The sequence below is a fragment of the Talpa occidentalis genome, unplaced genomic scaffold (genome assembly GCF_014898055.3).
Source record: "Talpa occidentalis isolate TD23 unplaced genomic scaffold, MPIMG_talOcc4v2.1, whole genome shotgun sequence".
NCBI classification, from domain to species: domain Eukaryota; kingdom Metazoa; phylum Chordata; class Mammalia; order Eulipotyphla; family Talpidae; genus Talpa; species Talpa occidentalis.
Window position 1 is genome coordinate 13,257,001 of NW_026555331.1, and position 20,445 is coordinate 13,277,445.

At 41.4% G+C, this 20,445-nt stretch overlaps 1 protein-coding gene across 2 annotated transcripts in view; it reads right to left on the reverse strand.

Annotated features, from left to right (window-relative positions):
- NSMCE2 (NSE2 (MMS21) homolog, SMC5-SMC6 complex SUMO ligase) overlaps nucleotides 1-20,445 on the reverse strand; it is a 204,575-nt gene that overhangs the window by 134,615 nt on the left and 49,515 nt on the right. For both annotated transcript variants that reach the window (XM_037501844.2, XM_054691985.1), the window contains exon 4: nucleotides 1,104-1,257. In XM_037501844.2, the coding sequence (XP_037357741.2) occupies nucleotides 1,104-1,257 (154 nt within the window). The remainder of the gene's footprint in view (nucleotides 1-1,103; nucleotides 1,258-20,445) is intronic.

The following is a 20,445-nucleotide window of genomic DNA, read 5'->3' on the forward strand; positions in this document are numbered from 1 at the left end:
TAAATTATGATTATCAGCTCCACGTAGTAAAAGTCCATTGGGCTATTTTGACCAACATCGAAAGTGAAATTCACTAGCCTCTTTATAACCATAAAGTCAGCAGCAAATTATTACCTGAGGGTACAGTGCAAGTTATAATAAAAAGCTTTTGATAGTTGATGTTCAATGAAGACCAAAAAATAAACTTAAACGTGATGAAAATGCTTACTGTTAAGTCCACAGTACAAGCAAATGTCTTACCAAGATTGTGAAACATTCCTAATTGTGAAATTTATGTTATTTGTAAAATAGAGAAAAGCAAAGCAGCTTCCTCAGTCATTTTTTGAGACCTCAGCATCAATTTAAAGAAAATGCTTATATTTAAAGGAAAGTCGATTTCAAAATACAACTCCCTACACGAAGTACAAATAAGGACAGGAAGCAAATTTATATCTCATATCATACAAGTCCTGTCCCATGTGTATGCAAATGAAGGTGAAATGAGACCTAAGTTTAAAAAAAGTTACTTGCTCTACTATTCATTCTCTAAGCATCAAACTATGCTCATTAAAAAGCCTGAGTATAGTAACGTGTATTTGAGAGGCAACACATTGAAAAACAAAAGTCACATGGAAATTTGTACTACGACAAAGTCGAAGGGATGAAGAGAATTTTGGTCCATATTCAAGAAGGGGAAAATAGTCTGAGAGGACTTTGCTATTACTACTCCAAAGCAGAAAACCAGGCTCAAAGTATGGTGACTGGAAAGCTTGGCACAGCGGCTTTATGTTTGAGAAATACCGTTGTCATTTGAATCAAAGAGTTTTCAGTTTTATTTTCCCAATTCCCCCTCCCCAGCAGGGAGACAATAAGTATAGCTTTTCCTAGCTGCTAGGGAATTTTCTTAGCACTTTGTGGAAACTGTTGGCTTTCAAAAATGGACAGGCTGATTTGAACCAAAAGTTAGGCAAAATACAGAAATGCAACCACAATAAAAAGCAATTTAGAAAGAGGATCAAGCCAAGCAGATAAGCAAACTTTACAAAACTAGTTTTCTGGGACTGTTCATCAAGTCAGTTCCCCAATTTCAAAATGCCAAAGCAAAGCAAAGCATGCTGACTTACACTGCTTCTTCAGGTCTTTCAGTTGTTGCTTAAATTGTACAAATTTTTCATTATTTTGAAAATCTGCATCAGAATTCTTATTCTGTAAAGCCAAAAATTTCTTCTCCACTAATAATTTTAGATCTGGTATTTTTTCTGGACGTTCTTCTTTTACCTGAGGAAGACAATAACATGATCTTAGTTAAGTGTTAACAATAATATAGTTTTGTAACATTATTTTTTATCAGATTTCATTCAAATAAAATAAAATGAGGCAGAAAACAGAATCCCCCAGCCAAGGGCCAGAGAACCACATGGGGCACATATCAGGACAGACTGCTCCTTCACCCCACATTCATTCTTCGCTTTCCTCAACAGCCCCTTCAGGCTGTCTCCTGACTGCCACCGGGAGAGGTTACACCGGCACAACTCTCTTCCCTCTTCACCAGGACCTGACACAGGGCTCCTTCCTTTTACCCAAGTCCAATTTTAACTGCTTTTCCATTGGAAGTATCTTTCTGGAAATAAATGACTACAGTCCCTAGCAATTGTTGTGCTGCTATTATCTGCCAGAACCACCAGAAGCAGTTCCTTTATCCAGCAGGACCACTTGTGCATGATCATAAACTTGCCTCAAGTCAAATCCATTTTCATGCTCTCTGTCACAGATCAACAGCGGTTCTTCAGTGTCTTAAGAGCTCCTAGATCACCATGCCTGGTCTAACCCCTACTCCAGAGGGGTTATTCCAGCCTTCAGTATCTTCAGGTGAGAGTGATTCCCACTTCAAAAAAAGGTTGCTCCTTTAACTTGAACTTCCACCAACAGGCGCTACAATAAGGAATACGTCTCCCTAATCTGTTCAAGGTTAAACTCTGAATCTATGTTCTCTTCTTCCTTCCAATAAGTGATTATCAAATTTTCAAACCTGCAGAGAAGTAGAAAGAATGGTATTTTGCCATTTAGCTGCCTCCCAAGTGCCATGACGAGCACTTTGCTATGCTTGCTTTATTACCTGTCTGTCCATCCATATGTCCTTCCATTCATCCTCAACTTTGTTTTAAAATTGGCTCTCAATGCCTTGTTTTCCTCTCCATCAAAACAAACATCCCCTCTCTATAGGCTCTTTCCCCACAAAACATTTATTTATTTGGTTCTTCACTACTATATTTAAGAACAAAAATAGATGACTGGATCAAGAAGATGTGGTACATATACACAATGGAATATTACTCAGCAATCAAAAAAAGATAAACTCATGCCATTTTCAGCAACATGGATGGAGCTAGAAGGGATCATGTTCAGTGAGATAACCCAGAAAGAGAAAGAAAAATATCAGATGGTCTCACTTATAGCAGGAATGTAGAGGATCCAAATAAGGGATCAGGAAAAAAACTAATTATAATAAAGTAAAAATCAAAATCAACAGGCAACTATGAAAGCAGAGACATACTGGGGGGGTGGGGAGGGCGCAAAGGGAGTAGGATCAAAACAAGGGTGGGAAGAGCACAAGAGACCATGGTGATAGTTCACGGGTGAATGGGTGGTGGGAATTTTACGGAGACTATAACCAAGATGAAAATGCATACATTGTACAAAAATTAAAAATATATTAAAAAAAAAGAACATATGACCTTTTATCGCCCACCCACTCCTCTATTATTTTCTCTGTAAAGCCCAGTTCCTTGGAAAAAAGTCATCTGCAGCCACTGCTTCAAGTTCCTCAACCTTAAACTTGAGCCTCTACACCCCACACCTTCACGCCCCTGCTTTTCCTCAAGCCATCACTATTGGGCCCTTGAAGCCCTGACCTTTTGCTGATGTGCCAGCCCGTTACTAAGTAAAATTCACCAAACTACTCCCTTCTGCCTGAAGCACCATGAGTCAGATTCTACCACAGGCCTAGGAATATTCAAGAGCACCTGAAAGATGTCTGATTTATCACTGTGTTGCCAGTGCCTGACACTTAGCAGGTAGAACTTAATATATGTTCTCAATAAATATCAGTATATGTACTCAATATATTAGCTCCAAATATACTTACCCGATGAAAACACCACAATTATTAGTTATTATTTAACTAGTAATAGTTCAGAAATTTTAAGTTATTAGCATAGAGTATACAGTGCAATTTCTGAGCTGAAAGACAATTTAGAGATCAACGAATCTTGATTACTACCTTTCTCACTTTCATATAGAAATAAATGATATAGAATGAAGTCAAACTATTTATGTGCTGTCATTCAGTTAGAAACAAAGTTAGGACAACAATATCAATACAGAGAAGGCTTGCTTTTGGTCTGTCTGGTCAATGGGCTATATTTCCACTCCCTCTGAGTATCAACACATGTAAAATAAAAAAATTATCCATAATTTATCTACTTTGATGACCTCTGTCATGGAGAAAATAATTATATAATCTTCTGTTGCTTAACTGTTATGAGTTCTGATTTGCTCAATCAAAAGTAAAAAGCATGGAGTCTCCCTGGCGGTGCAGGTGGTTGAGCGCAGCACTGTGAAGCTGTCAGCGGCCTCTGCAGTGTGGGTTCGATACCCGCCAGCCTCGGAGCAACCCACATGGTGAGCAGACCTCTCCCGTCTCACCCGCTGCTCCCCTCAGCAATGTATTTCATCAGTCTGTCTTTTCTGTTCCCCACTGTCTCTGGTAAATCCTCTCACCCTCCCATGTGTCTGGCCTGTACCCCGGCTCTTGTATAAATAAACCCTTAAAAAAAAAAGTAAAAAGCATGAAACCAAAATGCCTGACTTTACATGTATAGTACAGAGTGTAGGAACCATCTTCTAATGATGCTGATGATGTCCAGCCAGGCCTGGATCCACCATCAAAGAGAGTTGTGAAAAACATAGAGGGGCTTTAAAAACAAATCCTATATGTAATTAAAAATAAGTCCTGCAAGGCCACAGAACCAATGAAGCTCAGTTTAGAAAAAAAAAAAAAAAGGCAGAAGGGCAATTTAATAATGCCTATGTCTGAAGAACTATTATAGATGGAGAGCAGGTATCCTCTGCCTTACACTGGATGCAACAAGATGAAACAAGTTCAAAAATGTAGCACCAAGAGTTGAGAGTAGACACAGAAAATAAATTATGACTTCTTAGAAAAGAATTATGGGCTCTCTTTCTGGATTTATAAAATGAGACTCATATCCACCTGAGGTGTTAATGGTAACATAAGAGGCAGACATACAGATGAAACTTCACAAAGGTTCTTTGATCAGTTTGCAATTATCATTTAATCCAGGGTGGTACGAAAAAATCTGATCTAAGCAGATGATCAGTAAATGCAAAAGGTCTCTTCCAGCAAAGTCTCTAACACAGTCAGCATTTTTAATTTCCCTAGTTCGACGACAACCACTGCAGGGGAGTTGCGTCAAAGAGTGGGGTGTGGGCGGGAAGGAAAGGTGGTGAGGATCAGTATTTTGAGGCTGACAGTATGGCCACCTGAAACAGGACTAGGAAAGCCTGAATAGACCAAATTCAGTGATTCAAAGTACTTTCTTCCCCGAGGCAGAACCTAAAGAGAACTGCTATAAAGTATATACATTCCCTACAGCAAATCCCATATCTCTATCAAAAAGAGGGCTTGGAAAACTAACTCATTATTGGGAACTGTTTTTTACTTTCTGACTTATTTCACTGAGCATCATCACCTCAAGATCCATCTACTTTTTTGTCCCAAAAGGCACTATTTCATCTTTTTAATAATCCAGTAGCATTCCATTGTGTATATTTCACAGGGTCTTCATCCAGTCGTCTGTAGGTGAACATTAAGGTTACTGGATGATTTCACTCACTTGTGGATATAAAGAACCAAGAAAATAAATTGGCAAAGCACAACAAAAGTAATTCTTAGACTCTGTGAAAAATATACTAGTTACCAGAGGGGATGTGTCTGGGTTAAAATACCTTGTTCTTGTAAGTCATACTGAAATACAGCTTACCTGAATGATTTCATTTTAATTTAACTTACAGACCCTGTGTCTAAAAGCAGTCACATTCTGAGGTCTAAGGGTTTGGACTTCAACATGTGGATTTTATTTGCACAGATAATAGCAGACTGAAGAGAAGCTGACATGATGGAGGAGAAAGACCAGGACCTTGGGATCAGACAGATCTAGGTCAACCCTGAGTTGTGGTTGTGGATCTTGGGACAGTGTGGGATTTCTCTTACCCACTTCACACCCACTCCAGGGCTGTGAAGACTTTCTCTTTTCCTTTGGACCTTGTATAAAGACATTAACATATTTTGAACTGAGAAGGAGTTAATGGGGAATCATAAATCAAAACACTAAGAGCGCAAGGAACAGATTTCATTTCAGAAAATCATTTAAGTACTGGGCAAAGACTAGAGAGGGAAGAAGACCAGCTGTGAAGGAATAGTCTTTGGCAGGTGTCACAATTTCTACAGCGCTGGACAAGCAAGAATCTGAGAAACCCCCACAAGTACAGGACAACAGGAAGTGGTGAGGCGTGGTGAAGCGGCGGCACAAGCCCCAGGTGAGAGGAAGCTGCTCCACAGCTCCAGACGCCTGGGCCACGTGACATGAGCCCTGGTTTTAAAGCCAAAATCTAAAAACAGTGTACAGTCCAAACAACACAGGGGCTCGAGAGCTGTGAGTCTGAAACCTCAACTTACATAAACTAGATATTTTGGACATAAAAATATAACGACTTTTGTGACCTACAATACCTAGGGGACTAGTGGAATCCCTAGACTTCTACTTTAGAGATGAGATGTGCTTTCAAGCATTCCAGAAAATAATGGAGGAAGATCCTGTGGAGAAGACATAGGAGGGCGAAGGATTCCACTCTGACTAGCTAACCCAAAGTACTTCTGATCCAAGGCTTGAATTAAGATTTAAAATGAGGCTCTACTACTAAACTGAATGACCTTGGAAAATTACTAAATGCATTTAAATTTAGTTTCCTCACCTGACTCTAGAAAACAGTGACAATATTTACCTCACAGTGTTGCCAAGAGGAAAAGACAAAATGAAGCAATGAAGTACTGAGCTATCTGTCACACTGCTACAAGGGACAGCTGCTATTGTTGTTCTTACCTTATATATATGTAAGAGGCAGGACAGACAGCTCAGCAAGACAGAAAACACCACATGGAGGAATCAGTGCATAGATTTTAATAGAAACCATGGAAATGAATGACATTATGAAAGAGACTGAACAACAGACACAAAGAAAGAAAAGGACCAAGGATAGAACTCTAGAAATACCACACTTTGGTATGTCTACCAAATCGAAGAGTCTCAAAAAGAAAAAGTACCAGAGTTAGGAAGACAACCAAAAGCAAGTGTCCCAAAAGTTTAGAAAGGAATTTCAAAACCTGTCAAGTGCTGTGGAGAAGTCATGTTAAAGAAGGATGGAGAAGTGCCCACTGGGCTCTAAGACTTGGTCAGTGGGGATGATTCTGGCAAGAGCAGCGGTGGGCACAAGGGTCTGACCCCCAAATATCCAGATTGCTGTTTCGTGAACTATTGCAAAGCAATGGAGCTTTGCGAGTGAAAAACTCACACATCCCTAACAGTTCCACAGGCTCTCCACTAACTACTCAGTTTCAGCCCAGAATCACTTGTGGGCATTTAGCTACACTTAATTGGAAGCCAACATGCCTGGGACCGCAGTGTTTCTCTTATGTCAGCAAGGGGAGGGAAGGCAATCAAGGAGCTGACTTGCAACAACTCAGTTAGGCCTCCAGTGGCTCCGTCCCTATGAACATGGGTTGGTTGTTTAGGAAAAAAATATAATGGCAGGAACAAAAGGTAGAACTCAGTTCTTACCCGGAACTGAAACTACATATATTACATTCAACATGCATTAACACACATTTAGAAAATATTTATATGATAATACTATACCTCATTTCTTTCAAACAATATTGTATACATATGCAATTACTCAAAGTGTGTCATTTTATTGCCACAGGGCAAAGCCAAGGTCTCCTCCTCCAATTATCATTATTACCTTATAGCTATCATTTCACTGGGAGGGGAGATCACAGGAGCTAAGGATATTAATGGGCTGAGTCATTCACACACTTCTGAATCATGTGAGAATCTGGTATAAATTTAGTCATTCTTGTAACTGAATTAAAACACACATGGATTTACTCTCTCCAAAACAGCCACTGTGAGATGTTTGGTTCCCAAAGCAACCTATAGCCGATGCTGGACATTATGGAAATCACAAGCTTTAAGAAGTTTATTACAGGCCCACAGTGGTGATAGACAATCTGCTTTTTGTTCTGTTCAGTACACTATTTCAAGTTCCAATTCATAGTCAGTTTGATCTAAGGCTATGGGACCTGTTTCTATGTTGGGAATCCAGCATAAGTTCAGAGGGAATATTCTCTGCTGGTCCTAAAACACGGATTCAACAAATATTTACTGAGTCCCAATTGAGTACCAGGCATTATGCTAAGCACTGAGACATTTATGGAAGTGGGCCTACACTTACGACACACCACCAACCCAACTGGTCATGCACAGGGTAAGTTTATATAGGCCAATTCTGTCTCCAACTTTATGTAGCACAAAAAGCTTGGTAAAGTTTTTATTGAAAGGCAAGTCCAGGCTAAGAATCAGTATGTCTTCACCGGGTATAACCTAATTGCATGTACGTATGGAGGCACACTATATTTTCTACAGTTTACTATACTGCCTTTGCCCTGTTTTAAAAAATATATGTAACACACACGCTAATGATGACCAGCATGGATTATACCCTTCATCTTGTGCCAGTTTCTGTTGTCAGTTGCACAATCTGCACTGAACTCTGTTGGACCCAATTATTTGCAGTTGAGTGAGTTTCCTAGCGCCATTATTTAGTTTGACTTCTGAAAAAACACTTAAGAGAGAACACTTCCTTGTTGAGCGTTATGACACATCAAATGGACTTCATAGTTTGCCAAGGTGTTGTAATCCACCATTACTGAGCACCAGCCAACCAGACATGAACACATCTTTTTCTCCTTAAAACCTTTGAGAAAAATTTTGAACATGAATAAGCTTAAACATGTGTGCAAGTGCTATTGATCTGCTTACAATGGACCAGTGCTGTTGGAACAGACAGTTGTCTAACAGATGGCAGTTGAATGAGGCAACCTGCCATCGAGGTGCATCTGTTACTAAACATTAATGCTGTTGAAAATTACTCCAATAAACTTCTCATGGCACCATTCCCACTGTAATACAGGACCGAGAGGAAACACTGATTTACACGGACTGCGGCACGAGGGTTCACGGTTGGCAGGGGCGGGGGGCACCCAACTGCTGATTTTACTTCTCTGGGTTGTTTCTGGGTTTGTTTCTTGGGTGTGTTGTTTTGTTTGGCAGAACTCATGGACACACAAATTGTTTATTTATTCATTTATTCATTCATTCAGTAAATATTTACCAAATGCCTACCACACACAGTCACTATTAGGCACTGGAGATGTGGCAGCGAAGAGGCTAACATGGCCCCTCTTGTCCTCGTGGAGTGTGGGATCTAGTGGAGGAAACAAGACACATCTCATAGTCAAACAAACACACAATCATCAACTACAGTAAGTGCTGTGAAGCAAGCTTATCAGATGCTAGGATGCAACAGCCTACACTGCTCCATTTAAACACAGATCCTACAGAGGGGAGGGTGAGATGAGGTGGTTGTTGATGTTGTTGTTAATGAACACTCTACACTGGCACAGCAACTTTCATCTGAGTGGCTCAAAGCCTAATAGACACAAGTATCATTATTCAGTTTTACAGATGTGAGGAACAGGCAGCTCACAGGGGTGAAGCGTCTTGCCCAAGGTCATACGCTGTCAGTGACAGATGGTTTCAAATCAATCAAACCCCCTTTCAACTCATTTTTGCTTTGCCTGTTCCTTCAAGCAACAACTCAGAATGAACTTTTATTTATGGCCTCTCTCAATTTTATGAAACATAAATGACTTCAGGCCCATTTGCTCAACCTTGAGTGGTCATTTGTTAGTTCTTATGTGAAAAAGATTCTTAGTCTGAATTTGAGATCGTCTTTTCCTGTCCACCATGCCTCTGTCACCCACAGAATTACTAAATGTCCCACTGATCATTATGGTATCCCACTCAAGATTATGCAGTGAAAAAGGTATGGCAATGGGTTGATGCTACTGGGAAGAAATGGTCTTACCAAATGTCCCATTGTCCAGAAAGATGATCTTTCAGAATGGTAAATCAACTATCTACTACAGATTCAGTTCCAGTGCTCCTGGGAGATACTACCTCGGGAGGCTAGAGTGATGTCCCCGGGGAAGCTTGTAGCCACTGGATAATATATGACATTGTTTCCCCTACAGCCGGAACACACTGGTCCAGGAACCAAGGGACAATAGTGGAATTAGTTACACATCTTCTCCTCCCCCTCATCACTCCTAATGACCGACTTGCATTTTTTCTCCCATGGCTGCAACTCTAGTTCTGCTGGTTTAATAGTCCCAGTGCCCAAGAGAAGAATGATTTCACCAAGGGACTCAACAATGCCTCTACTGAATTGGAAGCTTAAATTGCAACCTAGCAATTTTGGGTTTCTCATGACACTGACCCGACAGACAGCGAGGTTACAGAACTGGTTGGGGCAATGAATCTTGATCATCAGGGCAAAGAGGATGGCTGCTCTAAGAGTGAGAAAAGGCAGGAGAATGTCTGGAACCTGAAATACCTCTGGGTTTTGCTATGTTTTGTGGTAAGAGATCATGGTAATCAGAAACAATTCCATAAAGGCAGGCCATCAAACACATAAAGACCCCAGGAATAAAAGTCGAGGTGTTGTCAACAATCAGCTGAAGGTTGGCTGCGGGAAAAAACACAGAAAGGATAATGGAGAAACAGAGTCCACAAGACCAAGTAAGGCTTCAGGATGAATCACAAAAGCTAAGTCTGAAGAACCCACTCATATTTCCTCCTTGATGTGACACCTACATATTTGTTTTTGTTTTTAACTAACCCCTCCATTTCCTTTACTCCTAATATTTTATAAAAATAAGTTGCTGGTTACTAGCACGGAACAGTAATGGGAAAACTAAGTGTGACCCAAATACTCTAGCCTTGGAAATAGTAACTGAGAAGATGTTATAGCTTTCTTTCTGCCTTTGGGACGAAGAAAGAACATGTTTTTACTTTTATGAGAGACAGCTGGAAGATGTTAGTAGGGAGCATTTTGTTGTTGCTGCTGTTGTCTGTAAATGTAAGTCTAGAAGGAAAGAACATATAGCAGTTGAGCAGCCAACTTACTTCTCTAGACTCTTTTGAACACCTTCCCTATGTTTGGAGAATTTCCCATCTTGCCTCCTTAGGACTCAGAAATTCAGTTTCTGTTTCCCTTGCAGCAAGACCCCGGCCCTTTGCCTGTGGAACTTCATTCGTTAGAATGCCCCACAGGAGGAGTAATGCAAAAGATGCCAGCAGAGCCCCTGGTGCCAGGCTAGTGGGGATCAACCTTCAAATCCCAGCTCTGCCTCACACTAGCTAAGTAACTGGAGAAGCTATTCAATCTCTGAAAAACTACATTTCCTCATCTACACCACTACTTAAGTCACAGGGCTGTTACCTTATGAATATATTGAAATTCAAACACAGTAGCCATGAGGCACATGTGGCTATTCAATCTAAATTAATTAAAATTCAGTTAAAACTGAGTCCTTCAGTCTAGTGCTCCACTGTCACGCACAGCTAGTGGCTGTCTTTCTGGACAGTTCACTTGGAATATGACCATCGCTGGAGGAAGTTGGATTAGAAAGTGTTGGCTCACAAAATATTTCCTGGCACCCAGTAAGCACCTAAATGATAACTGCTGATTATTATTACCAGTATTGCTCTCATCCCATCGTCGTCATCATCACATTTTACATTACACCCCCAAAACTTATGTTTGGAAGTTTGTACCTTTTGTTCACCTTTACCCGGCTCCCTCCTCTATCCCCACCCCTACCTCCAGCAACCACTGTGTGTTCATTATTACAACAGCAAGCCTGAGATACAACCAAATTTAAAGATGGACAAATAAAAAGCCATTAAATGTAGTCTCGGAAGCAGGAACTGCTCTCAATTCATAGTTTATTATAGGCAAGGTACTGAGCTAAACACTTCACTTGAATTATTTTATTTAATCCACCCAAACAAGCGACTTAAGTGATAAGAACACATTGCTGTTACAGGTGAGGAAATGCTGGCCAAGGAGCAGGCTAACCACAAGCGGCCAGTCATCAGTGTTGGAGCCAGAACTCAGCACCAGTAGGTCTGTCAAACTACTAAGCACAAGACTTTATTACTCTCAACTTCCCAAAAATCGCATCAAGTGCCCACAGAGGGGTCACGCATGGCACCAGATGCTGGAAATACAGTAGCAAACAAAAAAGAACAAATCCCTGCCCTCATGGAGTTTACATTCTAACAGGGAAGAACGACAAGAAAATACGTAATTAGTCGGATGGTGATACATGCGATTAAACAAGGGAGAGTGGGTGACTTCTTCTATGATGGACCACTGGGAAGGCTTCGCAGAGGCCTGAAGAGACCCCAAGGCAGTAGTGGCTGCTGCCAGGTGAGCTCTAATGAAGATGGAGTGAGGGTGGGGCTGTTCATAGAAGCCAATGGGTAGCCATGATTTTCTACTCTGAAAGATGGGAAGTTTTGATCTGAGGACTGAGAAGATCTGACTCTTTTAAAATGCAACTCTGGCTGTTGTGATGATTACAGACTCAAGGGAAGAAGGGCAGAAGCAGGTGACAGTTCAAAGCAGAAGCCAGTCATAGGTCACTGCACTCACCTACACAGATGGCGCTGACGACGTGGATGAGGTGAAAGCAATGAAAGTAACAGGAGCTGGTCAGATTCTAAATATATTCTGAAGGTAGATGAGCTGGATACAGACTCAAAACAATTAAGGAATTTAGGACAACTCTAGTTTTGGTCTGACTAACGAAATAGTACAGTTGTCGTTTTTTCTGAGCTGGGAAAGTCTGGAGAACCACTGGTTTTGGAGGGCAGAAAACCCCAAGAGTTGAGCTTTGGGAGGCTCAATGTGAAATGCCTATGGGAATGAAATGAAGTGGAAATGAAAAGAAGACAGTTGTATGTCTGAGCTGTGGTTTCGGAGAGAAGCGAGGGTCAGAGCTACAGCGGCTGTGGAAAGTGATTAAGTACATGGTGTTAGGAGAGCGCATGAGAGGAATACACTTGGCAGACAGAGATGGGGTGACGTCATGAGCCTGTGAAAATGGAGCTGTACTAAGTTTGTGGAGGGTAAGAGTCAGCTATTTGAAAGTGAGAGAAGCGCACTCTGAGGAGAAAGAATAATGTGTGCTAAGGCCAGAGGCAAAAGAACAGTCCAAGCGTGACCATAAAAGAATGGAGAAAAAAAAAAATGCTACGACAGCTTTAAGCAGGAGTACAGTCTGGTAGAGAAGCTTGAATTTAATCCTGAGTTAAAGGAGTAACTGAAGAAGGTAACAATATGAAAAAAGCAGGCAAAATAAACCAATTTCCAATATTAGAAAGATCTTTTAGGCTGCTACGTAGAAAATATATCACAAGAGAGCAAAACTTTGCACAGCAAATTTGTCATAGAAGAGTTAAGATTGTGGATGTTGGGAGGAGGCAGGTGAACTAATTTGAAAATCAATAAAATTTGGAGATGGAATGTGAGATATGAGCCTGCCGGGAGGAGGAAGAGAGGTAGAAACCAGATTCTGGGGTGGGAAGCGGGGTAGATGGCACTGCTATTTACTAAATCACGGCGGCCCTGCAGGAGGTCAAGGGGTAGACTTCTGGGACATGTCGCATTCAAGGAGCACACAGAAAGGAAACAAAGATTTGGGACAGTGGCGTAAAAACAGCCATTCAAGTCATAAGCATAAACTTTCTCTCTGTGGAAGAAATGCAGTGAGAGAAGAATGAATAGGCAGGAGTAACAAGATGTAATGGGTGGAGAAATGAAGGAGGGTCCACCATGGAGACTGTGAAGTGGCCGGGTGCTAGAAAGCAGGTGTGTGTTGTCCTGACAGTTCAGGAAACAACGCTTCAGGAAGGAGAGAGTTATCAAGAGCAAAGAAGTCCAGTGAGAATATCCAGTGAGAAAAAGTCCTCTGCATTTTTCAATCAGGCACCTGACCTCAGGCAATTCGCATAACTCTGTCACCCTTAACATCATCCATCTACACAAGAACGAAATACTAGCAGCTCAACCCAGGTGTTGTGAGGACAAGAGACAACGTGTAGAAAGTACCTAGCAGTGTTAGATACAACTGGACACTAAAAAAAAAAAAAAAAGCTTTCTTATTACTACTATATGTCTTCTGCATATCAGACAAGGAGGCAGCAGTAACAAGGAGAACAGGGTGGAAAGCATGAAGCTGAGGGGCCAAAGGCCATGGAGTGCGATATGCGCAACAACCAGTCTTCTTCTGACCCGTCCGCCCGCTGCTTCTCTCCTTCCTCCTGCTAAGCGCCACTTATAAGACCAAAATTCCTGACAATCCATCAAAGGCACCTTTCAAGCATCTCTTGGTATGGACACAAACTGTGTTCTTGCAGCCATTGACCACAATCAAATGAGTTTGTGACACAAACCTTATGTTCTTAAGAAGAGCAGCTCACACTCATGAGCAGTCCACAAATAAATAAATGGACGTTTTGCAGAACTGAAATCTATTGCTTAGTGGCTTCAGAAATCCTTCCAACAGTTTTTGAAAACAATAAATAAACCAGTTAATGTTTATCAAGTGAGATATTCTAACTGCGCAGATGGAGAACTGTGAATGGCCAAAACGACTTCCAGGAGAGTTTCAACACGAGCAAAACGGTGGTCAGAGATGTTTCCTTGAGAGATTTAGCTTCTACCCTTGTGTGCTCTCTTGTCCTCTAAGATGTGAGGGCAGATAGACTGGAGAAAACATCATTTGACATAAAAGAATTCCACTGACTTTTGTTCATATCCAATCCCAACCATTCCTATCCTTCCACATCATTTCTCTCGGTGCCTCACTGCTTCAGGTTTGACGCAATAATTCTTTCAGGGACACTCTGCATATCGAAGCCTCTAGATTCAAGGTTCCTAGAAAGGCCTAACTAACAGGGATCTCAATTTTCCTATACAAATTGAAAAATTCTCTTTTCCATACAATTTGGCAACGGTTGTGATGGGGAAGCCTAGCTGGTGGTTAGTAGACACCTTGCTTCAGAAGCTCAACAAGAGGAGAAGTCTTTCTCGCTCCAGTCTCTGTGTGATAGTGTGGCTGGAAGGCCAGAGCAGGAAGGGTGTACAGGCACGGTGCTATCCATCCTGCGGGAAACAAAAGACAGGCGAGGAGAATGGCTGGTCCAGACTCTCAGGGAAGGCCTTTGTTTCTAAGTACGCTGGGCCAGGAAGGCCAGCCCTCAGCCCTGGGACCCGCGGGGAACCCCAGGGAGGTGAGGACTGTAAGGGCTTCTCTCCCGTGGTCCATGTATTCCCTGGGCCCTCCACGCACACCCTCCGTGAAGGATCGTAACACCCAAAAGAATGAGTTTGCCATTCATGTTGTAATGGAAAAGGGATTTTCTAGCCATTTTCTTCCTTCTGTTATTGCTCAGCATCCATCAGAGTCTAAGTACTAAAATAAACAAAATACTTAGTGGGGGGAAATTACATTTTTCTCTAAAGCCCTATGAGGTGTTATTTTCTGTTTACAGATAAAACAGTCAGGAGACAAGTCACCTGTCCGATGATGTCACAGGTCAGGCAGGGGGTGATATCAACCAGGTCTTCTGGTTCCAGTTGGGTGTTCTTCCCATAGCTTCCTCCATAAAATGCCACACACTGACCACATCCCTGCCTTTTGCATGGAGAGGTTTCTCCCTTTCCTCATCTGCAAATCGATTATGAACAAATCTATAGTTTACTTGGCAAGAAGGAAAAGTTACTCAACCTGAGCTTACCAAAACAACTTAGAAAGTTGCTTAGCACACAGCGAGCACTAGAAAAACAATAGCTAGGCTTACTATTATTATGGAAAAGGCAGACTATTTTAATAAATATAAGCATAAAGCACCTCAACAAAACTAGAAAAAAGATTTATTTCTTTTATTCTATTTCAAATTCCTAAAACTTCTTCATATTCACACCACTAACAAAAAGTTTTAGAAGCATCCATAATAGTAGCTGTTAAATGGTGTTTCTCCTTTCAAATATAACATTCATACTAGTCTCTTCTTCAAGTAACTCTCTTGCCAGCAGAATCACTCTCTCCCACATGGACGTCACATCAGTGCAGGAGTCCCTTTTCACTTAAACTAAATGTCCCAAAGCTTTTACCTTTGGGACATATAGAAGGCAAAGGTAAGATCATAAGCACAGTTTATAACCAAGACTAGGCAAAACATTTTTACTCCCAACTGAAAACGAATCAATGAACTACATCTGTGTCATGAAAACAGACTTGAAACATATGTCAAAAAACAAACAAGGTTTCAAGTGCCACCACTTACGAGTATGTCTCCTGAGCACGTCCCTTAACCTTCCTGATGCTGAGTCTTCCATATCTGCCTTACCTAACTTGGAAGGTTTGGGTGATGGAGAGGCCAAGGCATTCGGAAAGGGCTTCTCATTCCTTATCTGGGGCACAGAAAGTTGGCTTCAGACTCTTCAGTCAAAAGACTGAAGATAGGGCCTCCCCGGTGGCGCAGTGGTTGAGCGCTGGGTTGCGAAGCTGCCTGCAGCCTCTGCAGCACCAGTTCGATCCCCGGGTGAGGGTCCCACATGGCGCGCAGACCTCTCCTGCCGCCCGCTGCTCCCCTCAGCAGTGTACTTCGGTCCTTCTGCCTGCTCTGCTCTCCGCTCTGACTGGTGAATTCTCTCACCCTCCCGCGCTTCTGACTGTACCCAGTGCTTGTATGAATAAATAAATAAATCTTAAAAAAAAAAAAAGAGAACTTTGGAAAAAAAAAGACTGAAGATATTTCCAAATCTGGCTTAAGCAAACCATCAACAGCCCTAGGCAACTATCATAATCAGGGAAGCCAGAAGAGAAATAAATTCTTTATTATCCAGTCCCAGGTTAAGTCCTCCAGAGTGTTTTAAACACCAAATTGATACCCACACTATAAATGACCTTTGTTATAGTTTTATTGAAATTGGATCACAACAAATTTATGATTAAATCATTTAATTGGCCAGCCTTGCAATCTAGCTGCTAAACATTATTTCCATGGGAAACTGTGTTCCGTGACTTCAGTCAGAATCCAGACATTAGGAATGACTCTTCCCTCTTTCCAGCTAAGAATTAACAGACTCCCTTGTGTCTCTGGAAGAATCAGAAGTCTCTTTCACTCTTCAGTCCTGTGGTCATTCAGAGAGGAGGTGTCAGATGAGGGCTATCAGGATGTAATAACTGCGCCCACCTTTCACTTTTTCTTTTCTTTTTTTTTTGGTTGAAACACAGTCCTACCTGTAATCTCATTTTATCTACACTGGCTCAGAGAGGTATGTAAGACAGATACTATTATCACTCCCATTTTAGAAACAAAGCTGAGGCACAGAAGTGTGTGACTTGTCCAAGGTCACAGCCTGGCAGGACCAGAAGGTAGAACTTCACTTCCCAGCCCCATGTGATTCCTGGTGAGCAAATACCAACTGCTAATAAAAGAGGGAGAGGGAAGGAAAGGTGGTTGTAGTCTATTTAGACTTCAGACAAATTTTGTCTGGCTTTATGAATTTTCATTAATTTCCTTCTTCACTGTTGTCCAATGAATTAGTCACAGAACCCACCAGATCAGAGAGTATGAATTGTTTTAAATTATTTCCTCATTGTTATATGTAGATGTTCAACTTTTAACTGTTGAGTAAGAAAATGACTCAGAGACTAAGCAACCCCAATCTACATTAGGCACTTGTTGAACTGTTACATGACAGTTGTACAAAACTCTTAGTGGCTGGGGGTGAAGGGACAGGGATATACAGAAACAAACATTTACCAAAAAGATGATTAAATTAAGAAAAGTGAAGGTGAAACTTTACATTTTCCCTTCCAGTTTCAGCAAGGGCTGGAAAAATAAATGGGATGAAGCAAGACACAACTCTTCTGCCATTTGCTAAATCACCATTTATTCCAAGTATAGGTTTTTACAAAAGTTTACAATTTAGGGCCTCCCTGGTGGCGCAGTGGTTGAGCCCTGGGTTGCGAAGCTGCCCGCAGCCTCTGCAGCACCGGTTCGATCCCCGGCTGCTCCCCGGCCACCAGAGGAGGGTCCCACATGGTGCGCAGACCTCTCCTGCCGCCCGCTGCTCCCCTCAGCAGTGTACCTCGGTCCTTCTGCCTGCTCTGCTCCCCGCTCTGGCTCTGGTGAATTCTCTCACCCTCCCGCGCTTCTCACTGTGCCCAATGCTTGTATAAATAATAAATAAATAAATCTTTAAAAAAAAAAGTTTACAATTTAAATCAGCATGTGGTAGACAGTTTTGTGGTAAGAAAAAGAAGCTAGACATTAACAGGACAGGGCACCAAGACTTTGCCTTTACATAGTACTTTCACCTCTTAAGCATTTTCAAGTGTTATCCCATTTTTTTTTTTCATTAAGAAATCACTGAGCTAAGTAGGGGCAGATATCTCACTAAGTTCATTTTGCAAAGTTACTTAAGGTCACACAGCTATTGAGCAGATACATACAGAAGAAACCCAATAATTACATTGAACATTAATACCAAACAATTTTTCTTTGGTGATGGGATCCTTCATATCACGTTACATTATTAAGGCAAAGTACTCTAATTCACATGGGGCAGAGCAATTACATCACTAGGATACAGTGTGGCAAGACACATTCCAATTTCATCTATATTATTTATAGGTGTATTAAGTCATATCTTAGGAATTTCTTCTAAGGAGAAACTGAGCATGTGCTTTTGCTGGGTCTTTTTAAAACACGATGCACCTCCATCTTCGGCATCAAAAGTCATTTCTGATTTTGCACGCTGGACTGTCCCGGCACACCCTAGTCCACTTTGAGTTCTAGTAGGTACTTCATGGGGCATTTTTGGCTTCTGTTTCATGGCGGGGGGGGGGGGGCGGACTCAAATAAGCTTCAGAGTGAGAGAGTAGCCCCGTGGGTAGAGAAGGCTTACTCTTTGGTCCCAGTAACATTCCAAGAACCACAAGTAATAGAGGCAATTTGGAAGAGCAAGTTAAAGCTGGTGAGACCCACCCAGGTGTCAGTCAAGGAGAAAGTAAAAAAAAGCAAGCAAATTACAAAGTCTGGAGATCAATCGTGTGGCACAAGCATATCAAACTGGACTACAGCTGGCTTTTGTTTCTAATATGAAGAAATAATGACTTGCTGTTTCTAAATATCACTTTCTATTAGGATAAAAAAATGGTTCTTTTAAGATGAAACAGGATAAAAGAAAGAAATTAAAAAATAATAACTGCTATATGAATCCAGTCTATGGGAAAGAGACATAAAGATGGTTTTAAATAAAGATATTTTAAAACTCCTATATTGAATGACATAAGTTTTCCTTAAAAAAAAAAAAAAGAAAAAAAAAAAGGAAGTCTAGAAAGCAATGAAATTCAAAAGGCTCTTGTGGTTAAAATGTCAGGTTGGCGATGACACAAAAGAAGGAAAGATAAGTGTCACTATTGCCAGCAGCCTGATGCTTTAAGAGAGAAACAGAAAAGAAAGAAATTGTCTCCATTCCTTCAGTGACAGTTGGCTGGAGACTGGCTCTCCTTCAGAATGGAAGAGCTTTCCCTACCAATGTAATTGCAAACTCATACCAGGCTTGAAAACCCCATTTAAATTTCTCCATTTATACTTTTTCTATCCTTTCCATTATCAGCAATTTATAAGGATTGCATATTTGAACCACAGCTGACAATGTGCATATGGTAGCCTGCAGGAATAAATCCAACACATTTTTCTCTCCAATATTGTTTCAAATGGGTGCTACTAATAAACACAAATTACTTAAAGATGTAAGCCAGCAAGATAGTTCAATAAATAGCATAATCATATACCCATGTGCGCATAGAGAAATTTTTTTTGAGCTGTATTTTCTCAAAGTCTTCACTTCAATAAATATCTAAGACAACATCAAAAGTTATTCCTGAGTTACCAAAGTTCTCACTTAGTTGCCTGGTTCACAGCCATGAACTAGCATATGCTAGAGGGCACGACCTCGTGTTGCTATGGACACAGCGGAGTATGCATTAGGGGACTTCAGATCCAACTGGCCAGGCACCATGCTGCTCACTGGCCTCGTGCCCCAGATTCTGCCCGATCCTTTCTCATTACAGCACAGTGAGCACTAATACCCCCTACTCCCTCAGCCCCCATTACCAGAAGACTCCTTGTAAGGCAAGAGGCCCTCCTTTCAAGTTCTCAGGAAATCCATCAGCCTTTCCCAGTGGTTTCCTGATCCTACCCTACTCTCCCAATTTTAACTTAAAATTTCCTTTCCACAACTATTTGAATTTCAGCAGGGTAATGACTGCTCCTTTACAGACTCTCTCAGTGGTTGTACAGAGCAGTATGACGGGGCTGTTTTCACTGTTACCACAACTCTATGACCTATATTATCACCCCTCCTTTAAGAAACCGAGGCTCAGAAGGAGAGTGTGTAGGAAAGTCAGAATTTAAGCAAAGGTGCCTTTCCTTGACTGAATTTCTTAGGCATGTGTTTTTCATCAAACTATTTTACTGCTATTATTTTGCAGCTATTTTGTGTGCAAATGTTGAGAAGTTTTGCATCTTCATTAAACAAAACATACTGTTGCTACTAACTGAATATATTAATTATGAGATAAGTAAACAAGCAAGTGCTTTCAACTCCAAATTTTGAAAAGATTCACTGTAAAAATGAATGCATTAACATGCGGTGATCCAGTCCCCAGGTCAATCTACTCTCTTGCCTCTCTCCTACTCCCCTGCCCATTCACTGGCCAGAAGCATCATTGCTAGGTGGTGGGAATGGCCTAAATCCAAGCTCTTTAACACTTACCAACTCTGGTGAAAAGTTCAGTGTGGAGGAGACAAAAGTGACCATCTGACACACTTACTACTCTGTATGGCTTATGCCCAATGGCAGAAACAGCCAGGAGTTGCTGAAATAACTGAAGGAATTAGCTGCCAGGACTGCCCGATGCCACTGAGGTCCAGGTGCGCCCTCATGACATCGTGCACACCAGAGCCTAACTGGAGTGTGGTAGTGAACAGGGCTTCCGAAGGGCTATCTGCTTTTCCCACCCTCACTGTCACAGTGTCCCTCCTGCCTGTTCTGTAGCTTCTTCTTGTCCTTTCTTGGAGAACATGACCCCTCTTCCCTCCACCCAGTGGTCTT